Genomic DNA, 14980 nt, shown 5'->3' with positions numbered 1-14980 from the left:
AATATCTATACCAGACAATTCAAAGAAGCATTTGATTACAGCTACATCAGCAATTTCTAAAATAAATCCAACTGTGATTAGTACAGTATTTAGATTTTTGAAGAATTTTGAATGAATAATAATTATCCAGCAGATGGCACTGTTTGATCTGGACCAGAAGATGAGATCTAAAAACTCCAGCCTCTGTCTTTACTAAAATTAAATTTGAAGCTACTAGTTTCCACACATTTAGAGGTCATTGATAAGTCATATTCAATTTATATACTCTGAATAAACTGCAAAAAAAAATAGAAACAATAATATGCATCCATCCAGTCCACTGATATTACAGATAGTTCCCATCATAGTTAACAGTAGCCAATGATTAAAAATAGTTCACAAATCAATTGCAGGATTATTTTCCTGGAAAAAAGAACCACACCGGTACAAGTTGGTGATAGAACAGCAGTTAGAAACCAGAGGAGGTCATTCGGCCCATCTTGTTTAGAAAGCTGTGGTTTGGCAGAAGCTAAAAAAAAGTAGTAGCAAGACAAAAAAAAAAGTCTTGGCAGGACATAAACTGGTCTAACAACATTTAAATCTATTCCAGATTACTTTGTCACAGCATTTGTAATAAGACTAGTCCTTAAAGAACTTCATACATTTAATGAAAATGCTGCCAGACCAAAAGAACAAAAAGCTAGTCACTTAAGAGATTTTCCAATCTACATGCAAATGAACTTATTACACAGTTCCTATGAATGTTTTCATCTTTTTCCTTAATTAGGGTGAAAGATTCAATTGTAAAATTCTAAATAGCTCACAAATCACATTTTTAAAACACACAGGCTTAGGCAGACAATGAGTGGAGACAAGTAATTAAAACCAACTTTATTAAAAGTAGTAAAAAAGGAATAACTGTACAGGCACGCCATTAAAACTTATATACAAAGAAACCCGTTTGCAGACTATGAAACATTCTACATCAAACTGATTAAAAGACATTAAAACACTTAATAGCTAATTTGGTTTCTATGATTTCAAGATTTGAGTCCACACATTGTACAGACGCATAATTTAAAAAAGTATGATATTCTAGAAAAGCATATATACATTTAGTGCTTTTGTACAGACATTTATAATCTTTTTAAGTTGCGCTTGCTCTGCGCGCTTCCTGGAAGCACCTCCTTTTTGGTTCGGCGTTTTGCAGACCGGCTGCCACACTCCTTGGACCCATGAAAGGCACTCAAGCAGTCTGTGCAAAAATGAAAGGCACAGGCTTCCTGACTACACACTCCCTGCTTCTTCACAGGGTGACATTTAGCAGGACGCTGGCACCTGGGACAAGGTCTTAGAGACTCATCATTAAACAGGGTCTTGGCCACCTGCAGGAAGAAAAGGGAAAGAAAAGTGAGCTATTTGTTTAAGGATTTACTCAAGACAGCTTGCGTTAAAAAAACAACAACACATTGACATATTCCAATTTCATTAAATTAAATATGAAATTAAATGTAAACCTTGGTTTCAATATGCAATTAGCTTGTGTAACCCACTGACAAAAACAAAGGTAAGCGACTAATGTTTCTTCCAAAAACCTCTCAAGGGAAGTACTGTGGTGTTGGGTAACCCAGCCAGCAATATCCAAACAAAACTTGGTTTAGTACAACACTTGGTTGGATGGAAATCTGTATTTTCCTAGAAGTAATATACTGCAACTCTCAAATGCAAGATCTGTAACGGGCAATAAGAGATACCCTCTCATATGAAAACTGTCAGTCTATACTGAAAGTTTTGAATGTTCTGCTTTTCATTTGCCAATTTGATTGTAGAAAAAGACTTCACAATACCCATCTGTCCCAACTGGACAAATGAAATTTTAGAGAAAAACTTCAGGAACTATTACAGTAAGCCTCCACTCTTTTCTGGCACATTCAACTCACCCTTATAAACTCATCTTGTTTACTTTCTGAATGGGCCGTGTTGTACTCAACTGGTGTGAAAGGCTGTTTGGAAGATCTAGCAGTCTGAGAACTAGGGGTCTTGGCCTGTGCTTGCACAGACTTGAGAGCAGACCGGCTCAGGAGATTCAACCTTGTTTCTGCATCTGGAACACGGACAGCGCTACCCTGTCAAAACAAAGAAGCAACTCCTTTAAATCGGACCATTATCATGAGAAGAGCTGGTGTCGTAGGGGTTTTCTGTAAATTATATGTGGGAGTTTTCCTAAAGTTTAAAAGTGTCTCAAGTCACATGGAAATGTCATCATAAAGATGTTAGGAGACGTTGAAAGGAGTAATAAACCATTCAGGCAATTTAATGTTATCATTAGTACTATTGTATAGGGCTCAATTATATGAAAGTAAAAGTCCATACTCGGAGGGGCATCAAGCTGGGTCTTATCTTGGTTTCAATAGCCCACACAAGTCAAAGGCACAGAATCAAAAGGGCTCTCCTTGAATGGAACCGTAGTCCATTACCAGCAATGCTGGCATCCACACAGGTTCTTGGAAATTTAAAAATCAACCTTAGACACAAACACAGGAAAGTTTTAGCGAGAACTATTGATGCACATACCTCCTCTGCAGCCAATTTCAGATCTTTCAGGTATGATTTTCGTCTTCGGTGAATGATTTTGTCTTGCAAAATGATTTCATCCCAGACGTCAGACACCTGGCCAAATCTGTCACAAAAAGCAAAACAATCCTCAACAATGTATGATACATAAAATACTGTCGATGGCTATACACTAGTGCAAAGTACGAAATGGTTTATAGCCTTGGTCTAATTAAAAAATATTTTGTTCACGATTTACAATTTTCCACAAATCTAAATTGCAAACACTGACGAGATATTTTAAATATATGGTACATGAGGTCCCCGATACATGTTGGTGTTAGGGACTAGAAAGTCACAAATCATTGCCAAATGCTGTATAAAGGGCATTTTTCAAAGAACGGTGTAAATATTGGGAGCTTGGGACTGTAAGAGTGTGAATTTTGCCCTTAAAGTGGGAGGCTTTTTCCCCATAAGAAGCAATGAAATAGTGTTGGCTTAGAGACCATAAGTTAAACCAAGTATGTTTCATTTGTATCTAAACAAAAACAGTACAGAGGGTCCCATTCCAAGTCCAGGTTACATTCCTAAATAATGCAACATAAAATTATTTGGGAATTAACATCCGTAAGGAATGCTAGCTTGAGATATATTCCAACATATAGTTCAGAAATACATTTGATATATATTAAATGCATATATAACCCATAAAAAACAAAGTGTCACCAGGTTCGAAAGATGTGTGGTTTCATCACGACCAAAAGTCATTCTGTGCTTCAGGGTAGATTCCCCCCCGACACACAGTTTATGCATCTAAAGTTAGAGATCACACCTTGGTTGGCTCAGACATGCAGTGGCTGGTAGTAGGAGTAGGTGTTTGGACACAATGATTCACAATCTAAGTCATGTGCAATAGCCTTGTCTACAAGGAGAAGAATTTTAATGAGAGATTTTGCTCTTCAACATTTTTTCATTTCCAAAACAAAATCCACAAATCGCCTATGTCGCCAACTTGGGCGTCTTGAAAAACTACATGTGGGGGGGGAATTTCACATAGAGTTCCTCAATTCATCAACAATGCAGGTATGAAACATAACGGGGTGACACATGATAGGGACACACATCTGTGACATCTGGGATGTGTCATTATGCACATACCTGTAAATATCTTCTGCAGAAAGCAGATTTAGTATCATTGCTAAAACATGTCTCAAGTTCCTCAGGTTGAGCTCTGCAAGGATGTCAAGTTTTTCCAGTCCCATCTTCCTTCCTATTAGCCCCTCCAGAGGCATCGTAGTCTTACATGACTCCGAACCCCCAGACATTCCCAGCAAATCCTCCAAGCTGGTTTGCTCTGGCAGCCTGTTCACACTCCTCCGGCAAATTGCATGTACCATCTGGAGGGCAGGCGTTCTTGCGAAATCCTCGTGTCTTAAAGTGCTTTTATTTCTTGGAGTTTCAGTAAAAAATAATTTGTCGTCTTCCTTTGAAATAAGTGCCTTTTGTCCTCTGACCTGGGACTTTGCATCTTGAGGCGCAGAGTCCAAGTTATTGACCTCTTCCTCGGACTGGGACCCCCGCTCTCTAAGCGTCGAGAGCCTGCGGTGCCGTTCCAGTCTGGACCTCCTCTTAGTTTCCAAAAGTTTGGGGGTTTCCCTTGTTCTGACCGGCTGCAGCAGTTCCTGGAATGAGCCATCATGGTCATCCAAAGAATCCTGCGACTTATCCAGTCCCAGAGAGCTGAAGCCGCTATCCTCGTTGGCTGAGGCATCAAAGTTCACAATGGGGGTCAACGATGGACTGCTCAAGACCGACAAGTTCTCACTTAAGTTTGTGGCAAGACTATGTACAGGAGTTTTAAAGTCTTCCCTCGCGGTTTCAGGAAGCTTCTCAGAACGGGGAGTCTCTAGCAATTCTGGGGCAAGATATTCATCTGGGAAACAAGAAATAATGCTTTCATCAAGATCTGCGTCTGTGCCAAGGAGCACCGGACTGGGGTATTCGCTCACTGAAGGCTGGAGGCCTGCGTTCTTTTCATCTTCAAGCGTCGAGGTTCTGTTCTGGGAGAACATGAGACGGCGTTTTCTGCAGGAAGCCGGTTCTTCAGCTTTTAAAGTGCTGGTTACTAAAGCTTCAAAGCATTTGGGGCCCGGAGAATCCAAACGCCCAAAGGAATATTCCTCTTCGATACTGGGAATGCTTGAAGATGTCAAGTCCTTGTTGCGCGATGTCCTCCCATATCCTCCTTTCCCACCAGAGGCCGCTTTCGACATGAGCAGGCGCCTCCGTAACGAGGCATCTTTTTTGGATACTCTAGGAGTTTCACAGCTAAGAGAGGAGACGGAGTTCTCCTTCCAGCGCTCCTTCCCCGAGCTCGTGAGCGAATCCATCAGCCTGCCGTCCTTCGACGTGGCAGAGGACGAGTCGGAAGAGCACGCGTGGGGCAGGCGCGCGTCCGACAGCCGGGATGCGCAGGGACCCGAGAGAAGCTTCCGAATGATCTCTCTCGTTTTAGCCGTCTCCATCTTTAAGGCGTCCAGTACTTCACGGCGCCCGCTGTCCCGGGAAGATCCTGGAAGGTTCCGTTTGGAGACCTGAAACGGCGCTTCGGATCCGAAGCTCTGCTCCATGGTTCAGTCAAAACCTGCTGCAGCCTCCTCAGCGTCCGGTGAACTCCAGGCACTTTCTTTTGAGATCCACTAAGAAAGAGAAAAACTTACCATTATTGCATTCTAAACTGACATCTAGTATTGTTATATCCAATTCATCTTTAAGAATGCATGGATTTTTGTTTTCCATCTCTTGAAAGGACTAGAACTGCAATAGTTTTCAGTGGGTTGCAGTTTTGAATAAACATCTAAAACTAGAGAGGAACATAACTGGAACCCTTCAAGGCTAAATAGTTCTAAAACCGTTTTAGACGCCTTTGACTGCCTGAACACATTAATAAATAACTGCTAGAACAATTATGTAGTTTTGTTATAATATGAGGCAATACCGTGTCAATACTTTGTAAAACTAAGGATGTATGGTACAATGAAAAACGCGTTGCACCAGTACCATTAACAGGATAGCAAAAATATAAACAATCTAGAAATACGTTTTAGAAAATAACCACGAAACGCTTTTGCCAGCTGCTGCACACAGCAAAGAGGCTTGTTAAGTTGCATTGTACGCGTTGAATTTAACTTGCAGCTTAAAGGATTTGAAACCTTACGTCCACAAAGGGCTACGTTTAGCTATTGATTCAGTCCTACTACAAAAGGCCGAGGGCTTTGGTCACGGCATTCCTAAAACGGGCTGTTCAGAAAGCACTATTTAAAAGTGTTAGTGCTCCAGCATGGGTCCAACAAATCCTGGCAGATTGATCTGGGCAGGCTTCTATCGGATTCACACGACCGTATCAGGACATGGTATTCGTGTAGAACTCGAGTTAGCCTTTCAAAGGGATAACGTTAAACCGCTTTCTTTACTTGGCGTCTATCGAATAGTATTCTACTCGTATATAAACCTCGCACTTTGTTTACTAAAGCCTCTTGGACAGCGGCTTCTATCGTTTCGTGTGAGTCAACGACGTTTCACTTAGCTGTTGCCGCATCTATTGTCAGATTTCCAGTGAAACCGTTCCATAAAGCGGTTTCTCGTGTTTAGCGCTCTTCGGTTAAAAACCGAGACCAACAATTTATTTATTTTTTTTTAACATTTCCCATTTCTAAAGCCGCCGGCGAACATCCTAATTCGCTGCCTCGCAAGCTCTCCCCAGAACTACTCGCGTTTAAATGGTCGACGTGACGGTGACCCAACATCTCCTTGTCAGCGGGTTAAAGAAATAGAAATCGTATACCAAGCCTTTAAAAAAAAAAAGTAAAAAGTTAATTAAAACTGAAACGGCTGCTGTATATGAATATCCTTGCCTACCTAAACAAAAAAAAAAACCTCAGGAGAAATTGACGTCAGTCTCTCTGGTAAGGATGATTTCACTTTAGACGGTTTTAAATGTAATACCGTACCGAGGGGGGAAGAAGAAAATGAGTGCTCAGCTTCCTTTATGTGGGCGACGGGTTTAGGAAAAAGCTGGTCTCACAGACTGGGCTTGTTTTTCCCCCCCCCCACCAGATGTGGCTTCGACACCGGCTATGGCAACCCGCGCTCGTGCCGGCATTGCCATGGTTATTCCCGACGCTCACGCCGCGGCTTCGGTTTACCCTTTCCCTCGCGCACTTTCAAACTCGGCGCCCGTGGCGGCGCAGCGCGTCTCATTCGCCCGCACAAACCGGCCTCGCGGAGCGCCAAGCCAGCTGCCGGAAGTCCCCCCCCCCCCCCCACACACACACACACACGCACTCTCTCCCCGGGCCCGAGTGCGGCTGCGTGGTGACCATGCTGCGCAGAATTTAAATCCCCAGTCTGTCTGGGACATTTAAATCCCTAGCGTCGCTTTACTAAGGAAAAACCGACATACCCAGTAGGAAAGCGTTTTTGAGGTGTTTTTTTTTTAAACCAGTTTCTCCGAAGACAGTTTAATTAGTTTTCCACAGGTCTGAAAGTTAGCTTTTTCTTTGTTTCAGTTAACGAAATTCATTTTAATTTGCTCAAGACAAAATAAGGGATGCATTTCATGATCCCCTTTTCCACTTCGGGGCATTGGTCGCTCAAAAACAAGGACGACGTCGTTAAAGCCGTACGGGGTCGACGACAATAGTTGATCCGATTGCGTATTTCTAGATGAGAAATTTGAAAAGTAGCTTTTATTACCTCATGATGAAGTATACATTCCTACCTACGGGCATCTCAAGTCGAGCTATAACAAATTCCACAAACGTTTAGCTGCATTTGGAGAAGATTTTCATTAAAGCGAGTAAACGGTAGAATTGAAGGAATACATAAAACAAGCTAGACGCACTCATTCGATTAGACCTCACACCAGATACGAGGACTTCAGACTCGAGATCTTTCTGCTTTCTCTGCTGGTAGTTAAATGACAGCTGCCACTAGAAATAGAGGGGCCCAAGTCAATAACACCACGCAAAATCGGGATTTCATATAGTAGAACAATGCGGGACGTGTAAGCGCTGGTGTTGACGAAGGCGAATTACTCGACATGTAGCGAGTGTTTGTCTTTGAGTATGAGTGTAGGCCGGGAACAGGGCACACATTCACACAGCCGATGCACAGCGCCATACTTCCTGCTCCCTCTCCTGCCTCAGCCCGAAAACAGGGAGACAGCACAAACACAGGCACCCCAGTGCAGGGAGAGTACTACTCGCGTGAAAGTGAAACACAGCTAACGTGTGACTAAATCAAACAGAACCGTACACTATATGCTCGGATTAGAACATAACGACATGTGGATCTGTACTAGGTACAGGCACTACGATATTTTCCAAAACAATATTTCAGAATACTTGCATCAGATATGCCGGTTTCGAATGAGACGTATTACACCAAACAAACCGAGCCACGGGTTGGTTTTCGAGGGCGTACTATACCGTTTTGTTGGGGAAACCCGCGGACACCGAGTCTTAATTTTGCACCCGTGACCTTTTAGTTTTAAACCGTTTCACCGGGGACTTTGAATTAAGGAATGTACGTTTATTTTACCAACACTCTGTCTTTGTACGGACTTTCAGGAGCTCACCCCACTGGTGTGGTGACCCGCCCTCTCCCACGACAGCCACAAGCTACAACCCTGTTGCTAGTGAAACCCTTTAACGTACATTTCAGCTCTCAGCAGAGTAAAATGATCGTTTTACCATTATTCGATAGAAGAAAAGGCTTACTTACAGACTTATAAACAAAGATCTCGAGGAGTGAGAGAAAATCTACGAAAGCGTCCCCATTTTCATTAAAACCCAAACATAGACTTAAAAAAACCCCCCAGCTGAGAGCCGCCCAGCTGCACGTTCAAATTCCGTGCTCCAGCCTGCGATTGGTCGAGATGTCTCGTTCGCGTTACCATACTACGTGAAGTATACGTGACTCCCGCACTCCACGACCGTAATTCGCACAATAAAAGAGCATTTCAGATCGTGTTCAATTACTTTCGCTGGTATTTTTGAAATGTTATACAAAAACACACAAACTCAACAGTTCATCTTATTGTTTATAGAGAAAAACATCACCGGGTAAGACATTACAAATATGACAAGCCAATGATAAGATATGTTACAGATTTAGATGTATATTCTATTCCAAATACGTTAGTAAAGTTATGTGTATATTTAATAGTTTTGAGCATTGTTATACTTTCCAATTCTGAAATCTATTGATACATTTTTATAAGCTTGTTTTTAGTCTTGAAAATTTTCGCATTCATTTTAATTGTCATGATCATCAGACCACGGATACAGTACCTCAGATACATCACACAATTATTAATACAAAAGTACAACACAATTAACCTCCCTCAGAGGTGCTGTTTGTTTTGTGATGTAATACGAGACAAAACAAGAGTTCATATTTCTCCCGGAAGATAAAAATCTACATTATGACCCGAATTTTAATGTTACAAAATAAAAATCTAACTTAGATATCTCCTACATAGCCAGTCTTGAACTAACCAAACTAGCCAATGGGTAGTGAGGTCTTTGTGGTCCAATCAGGCTTTGCGTTGAATGGTAGGTCAATAGAGGAATGCGCATGTGCAGTAAGCAATCGTGGTGGGCAACTACAGAAATCTGAACGTTGTAGATTATGTAAGCGTACGGTTTAATTTTTATGTTTTCTTCAAAAACATTCCTGTGTCATCTTTGTGTCTTACCTGTTGAACGTGTATAGATTTCAACTCTTAGTAAGCTGTTTGTGTGTTGTGTAGTGTATATCTTATGTTAACTACACGTTTCTAAATGTTGGACGAAACAGTGGAGTAGCTAGAACGTGTAGTACTGTAGTACACAGTGATCTAAAACGACATTTCTTTATCACGTGGTTTGGTTTTTTCTGTTTCAGTACATTACAAAATGGATTCACAGAAGGATTTGCAGCCTCCCAAACAACAACCCATGATCTATATTTGTGGAGGTAATTCGTTGTTTTGTGTGCGTGTAATGGTGGTCGTGCAGACACGTCCAGAAACGTCCAGTAGGGACACTGTTCGAGAAAATGTCTGTCGTTAGTTACTATCTTTATCGATACACCCCTACGAAGGGTAATGACTTTTTATGAACCGAATTACATCATCCTTTAAATCCGAATATGCCCTCAACAGTTATTCAGGGTCTGCGTTCACGCTGTATTGTGTCGTGTTGGTAGAGTCTAGAATAGTAAAAATAGAAATTAGACTCAATAAGCTGTTCCCTTAAATACCGAGTTGCACAGCATCAGTGGGATCAAAATGATTTTTTCAGCCGCTCTTTGGGGGGTCTGTATTGACTTAGCCTGAAAAATAGTTATATTCTAAATACAGTACAGGGTTTTTAGTATGTGTCTTACTCTTTTACAACACTTGTTTGTAAGTTACATCTGTTTAATTTAAAATACTTGAGTTTGACTACATTACGATGGGCATAATGAATCCTGTAGTGGATTTTATTTTGACCATTTGCATTAAAATTTTAAAAAAATATATAATTAGTTTTTTTTAAATGATTTACATTTTTTAGTGTTGTTGATTTTACTGAATGCTCAGTAGTGTGCCAGTTAAACTTATTTTCCTTATCTTTTAACACCATTCCAGTGACTATTACATTTCTTATCGTTTGTCTAAATTTGTGGATGTTTACAAACACAGTGTAACTGCATTTAACTTGACAGTTTACTTTTGAGGAGTTTGTGATCCTGTGTCCAAACTCTTAAGTCTGTCATTAATCAATATGGTGCTGTTTTTCTTTTTTCCATATGTTATTTCAGAATGTCACACAGAAAATGAAATTAAAGCGAGGGACCCCATCAGATGCAGAGAATGTGGTTACCGAATAATGTACAAGAAAAGAACAAAGAGATGTATCCTTTGGTTTGAAATGATAGCACTCAGCCTGAGAGTTGAGTTCTGTAGCTAACTTTGTGCACTTTACATTTTCCTAAAGGAATACAGATCCAAACATTGTAGTATAGTATGGATTTCAACCCCTCTCAGTTCAAATTGAAATATGATCTCAGTTTTAAAAATACACCTGGGGTGATTGATTGTAATTAGGTTTATCCTTTGCAAGACAAATTGTAAATATATTATACACTTAATTTTCATTGTGTTGCATGAATCTAGTTTTAGTCCCATAATGTAGAGAAACATTTGTGTTGAGTCTATCATGCACGTTTATCTACGGTAGATATAATGAACTGAGAAATAGAATCTGAGTAGATTCAACTTCTTGATTTAATTTCCATGCTGATGCAATTTTTATGGATTTTTTAAGTAGAACACTATAAAATTTAAAATATAGTAAATTTCACTGAATTCATAGTATTGCATGCATTGTGCGGAAGCTTATTAACAACACGAGGAAATAAAATATCTCATTCATACGACAAAATGATTGTGTTTATAAGAGAAGTATCTCATTTATATGAGAAAATTGTGTTTAAATGCAATAGTTAATTTGTGAACAATGTTGCCTACTATATTAAATCTGTATGTTGAATTGTACTGTATAATATATTGTCAATAATATTGTCCTGTGCAAAGTAGAATATTGTCTCACTCCTCTTGTTGGAAAAAAATAATCTAAAGGAGCACATGTTTTGTCTTTTGTATATGTGAAGTACAGCACCGTGTCAGGTTAAAAACATATGGAAACCTGTATTTCTACTTGTCACAGAAATGGCTAAAACAATCCGTGTATAACCTGGGAATGCTTACTGATACGATGTACTTCATGTATACAAAGGACTCCTTTTCCCAAAAAGTGGAGTGTGACGATATTCTACTGTTGTTAATGTCAATGCTACTCTGTACAGGACAATATTATTGCATATGCAGTATAATGCAATATACAGTATTAATATAGTAGGCTACATTGTTCTCAAATTAACTTGCATTTAAATGCAATAATTTTCTCATATAAATGATAATTTTTTTCTCCATGGCGTAAATAAATTTTTGTAGCATTGCTTTTGAATTGCAATCTGAAAAATCCATCTTGCAGTTCTTATGATATGGAAAAAGTTCAGTTGCTTTCTGTTCAATAACAATGTTTCGTTTTGCTATAAATGTTTCACTTTGCATTGACTTAAATATATACCTTTATCTGAATATACTTTCTTCATTATTCTTAATATGACACTTGAATATTGTGCTTTTAAACTTGAAGCAGTAACACTTCGTGGCAGTTTCCTTCCTTGACTCTTGTGATTCCAGTGGTTGTGTTTGATGCCCGTTGAAGTTTCTCACCTGTTGGATCCCCTTTTCCCTGAGATGAATTGTTTTAAGATTTAGTGCAAACGATCGTATTTCTGTTTTGTTTTTGTTTTTTTTTTTCAGAAAAATGTAAATTATTGCTTACATTTGTAATAAAAAAAACTAGAAACACCATTCTGGGTTCTTTGCTGTGTCGAAGCATCGCTGTTGTAGACTGAACAACACATGCGGGCTTGTGGCTTGTGCAGGTCCAGAGGAGAGAATCATGACCGTGCTTTGGCCTGGTCATTCAGTGGGTTCCCTCCAGAACTTTGATTAGGCAGCTTCCCAGAGATACCATGAGCAGAAGCTGTACCATTGTGGTCTGGAATTTCACAGACCCGGGTTTCTGTCCACATCTACACGGTATGTAAAAGGGTTGTTGCATTTCCATCTACTCATATTTAAACATTTTTCCCCCCAGAATGAGCAAGTTTTGTATTTTGACCCAGGCATACATCTACAGCCTGGGTTTTATGCGTCAATACAGTGGAGGAATCGCCTTTTAAGAACAGATGCTACCGAGTGAAAATGTTGACTGTTCATGAAGTCTCCTACCACGTTTAAAAAAGAAATGAAGGAAGGTGGCCACTCCGCTGGTAAATTTGCCAGTCCAAGCACAGGTTGGGCACCAGGGTCGCTGGTTCAGTTTGATCCTGGCTGTCATTCATCAACTCTGGCCAGGATTCCCCAAGCAGCAGTGCACACCAGGCTCGGCAACCCCTATTGCAGGTGTGCTGTTCTGTCAGCAAGGGACAAGCCACTCTTCCGATCGGTGCTGATCCTCCAGTAGGAGGCGGTGTTGCCTAGGAAGAGTTAAAAGTCAAGTGGCTTGAAGGAGGGTGGGCTGGTAGAGTCAACCTGCACTTCCTCATTCTGCCCTGCGTGAGGTCAAGGGGCATGGAGCTGGGAAATGAGACATGAAAAACGTGTAATTGGCTACTCTAAATCGGGCAGGTAGGGCAGAAATAATCAGCAATTCTAAGTCTGAATTAAAGAAGAAGTAAATCAGACCAGAACACTGTAAAGTGTTTGATACTGCGTCATTCATACCTGTGTCATTATCATCTCGTCCATGTATCACCCTTTCTGTAGGTTTACCCAGAAGCACAAGATTCCAGCAGGACGACACAACATCCTAATGCTTCTTGTGTAGCAACAGCTTTGCTGTGAGGTTATCAGCATTAAGGTCATGCTGTAGATACCCAAGTGAGCATTTGTGGGATGAGTGGGGACAATGTGTGCCATCTAGGGCTCAGAGACCAGTGAGCAGGTACATGCTTGTTCACTGGTCAGAGATGGGATGGAATCCCACAAGAGGGCTTCAGTATTCAGTGCACAGCTGGAACTGCAGCTTGTTGTAGACTTCAGCTGTGGCCACACTGTTACAGATGATAATAATAATAATTCCTTACACTTATGTAGCGCTTTTCTAGACACTCCACTGTCGATAAGAAATGCAAAACAGATTAATAAATTTACTTTTGTCATGTCTGTTCAATAAAATGTGGAAGCACCGGCTACAAAAAAATTGATTATTTTCCTAATGATAACAGTATCGACAACGTTTTTTAAACCCATGCTAGGTGGGGGGAAAAAACACATAAATTATCAGCGGAAGAACGATTGTATTTGTAGATACGACTAAAAAAAAATATTTAAAAACTCATTCATGCTTCTGAATTGGAATAAATGGCGACGTACACATGTATTGTAAAACACGGATTTTCTCTTTCTGTGACTTGTTTCTTGTACCTTGTTTTTTTAATTGCAGGTGTGGGTATCCCGATGCCTAACTTACGAATGACCATGAATATGTAATGCGTAGCAGTAAAAAGCGGTTGTTGTTGTTTTTTGTTAAGCGGACTTTGATACCCAGATCAAAGTGACAGTGTATAATATAAATTCGGCCTCCCTTCGCCTTTCCCCCTCACGGTTTGCTCTCAGACCTAGTCTCGCCGCTGCTTGCGTCGAGAAACAGAGGAAGGCCTTCGGTTGCCACGGTAACGTAACGCTTTTCAGCTGGAGGAGAAACCGACGCCAAACTGCTTAGATCGCCCGGTTTCGGGTTTCTTTACAGCGCCTGCCCGAAGAGTCACGTTGTGCCTGGGAAACATATAAAATAAAGTTCAGAGATTATAAGACTGTTGATTTGTATAAACGTCGTTTGTGGGCAGGCGCCTGAGACACAACTGTCGAATCGCTCGTCTGGTCTTGGGTAAGTTTTTCAAAATGGTTTTACTCCCACGTCGGTGGGTTGCACGGTGCCCGAATCCCGGGACTGTTAATACGTATACTGTATAAAATTAAATGCTTTATTAACATTATTACCAAGCCATATCATTCATTACCAAGCCAGTGGAGCAGTTTTTGGCTTTAACCGCTGTAGCTGTAAAAAGTTACATATTGGCAGTTGGCTGTTTGAATTCATCACTGCTGCGTTTTCTGGAGCTTTCGTTTGGTTAAGTAATGTCTACTAGTCATTTTTTTAAATCAATCATGTGTTTTGTCAATTCCTGATAGTTCCCATCACGTTTTTATGTGATTTGTGATATATTTGATTCCGGAACGTTCAATAATTAATGTAATAATTACTTAACACTAAAATTAGTGCATTAACTGAGGGATTGTTGCTACCAACGGTAGTACAAATTAAACATCCTCGTAAAATTGAATGATTTTCTTACGATTCGTAAACAGTTTTGCATCCCGTTTGTACCAAAAATGTACAATTCATAATAAAATTGAGAATAATTAATCTATCATTCTTGAAGATATTTTTTTAGCATGCAATAAGACTGAAACGTTTTTTTTTTTAGGTTTTCATCACCGAACCCCGCGAGTTAAAATTAAGAGTTAAACTGTAGGGAGGTATTGAAGTACGAGCTTTTTCAGAAAGTAAGAGTTAATCTGTAGACAAAATAAAACCTGTGGAAGTAATCTCTCATAGTTATCTTTTACAGCCAGTGCACAGTGCCTAGCGAGTTTCCATTAATCCACTGTGTTTTTAAAAGCATTTCTGTCCACTGTGTTACTGGTTAGCGTTAGTGAACCTGCTGTAGAAATGTCTTGGTTTCAGTCCATCAGTTATTGTGTTGGTAGGTTCTTACCGTC

At 40.2% G+C, this 14980-nt stretch overlaps 2 protein-coding genes across 2 annotated transcripts; one reads left to right on the top strand and one right to left on the bottom strand.

Moving 5' to 3' along the window:
- Window positions 1–1115: 1115 nt before the first annotated feature.
- fbxo43 (F-box protein 43) lies at window positions 1116–5162 on the bottom strand. Its single transcript, XM_088929354.1, has 4 exons — window positions 3691–5162; window positions 2554–2659; window positions 1920–2105; window positions 1116–1364 (listed from the first exon to the last, which is right to left on the bottom strand). The coding sequence occupies exons 1-4, from the start codon at window positions 5160–5162 to the stop codon at window positions 1116–1118; spliced, it is 2013 nt and encodes a 670-aa protein (XP_088785480.1).
- Window positions 5163–9158: 3996 nt separating this feature from the next.
- polr2k (RNA polymerase II, I and III subunit K) lies at window positions 9159–11998 on the top strand. Its single transcript, XM_088929094.1, has 4 exons — window positions 9159–9227; window positions 9481–9552; window positions 10381–10473; window positions 11828–11998. Exons 2-4 carry the CDS (start codon window positions 9492–9494, stop codon window positions 11848–11850), a joined length of 177 nt encoding a protein of 58 aa, XP_088785220.1. The 5' UTR covers window positions 9159–9227; window positions 9481–9491; the 3' UTR covers window positions 11851–11998.
- The last annotated feature ends 2982 nt before the right edge of the window (window positions 11999–14980 follow it).

This window comes from Atractosteus spatula, chromosome 12 (genome assembly GCF_055471065.1).
Source record: "Atractosteus spatula isolate fAtrSpa1 chromosome 12, fAtrSpa1.hap1, whole genome shotgun sequence".
NCBI lineage: Eukaryota > Metazoa > Chordata > Actinopteri > Semionotiformes > Lepisosteidae > Atractosteus > Atractosteus spatula.
This window is presented reverse-complemented; position numbering and strand designations above follow the sequence as displayed.

Coding starts and splice junctions, on each gene's coding strand:
- fbxo43 (XM_088929354.1), bottom strand. CDS start 5,162: ATGGAGCAGAGCTTCGGATCCGAAGCGCCGTTTCAGGTCTCCAAACGG. Junction 2,106..2,553: donor TGAAATTGGCTGCAGAGGAG/GTATGTGCATCA, acceptor TTGTTTTGACAG/GGTAGCGCTGTCCGTGTTCC. Junction 1,365..1,919: donor AACAAGATGAGTTTATAAGG/GTGAGTTGAATG, acceptor TTCTTCCTGCAG/GTGGCCAAGACCCTGTTTAA.
- polr2k (XM_088929094.1), top strand. CDS start 9,492: ATGGATTCACAGAAGGATTTGCAGCCTCCCAAACAACAACCCATGATC. Junction 9,553..10,380: donor CATGATCTATATTTGTGGAG/GTAATTCGTTGT, acceptor ATGTTATTTCAG/AATGTCACACAGAAAATGAA. Junction 10,474..11,827: donor CAAGAAAAGAACAAAGAGAT/GTATCCTTTGGT, acceptor TTGTGATTCCAG/TGGTTGTGTTTGATGCCCGT.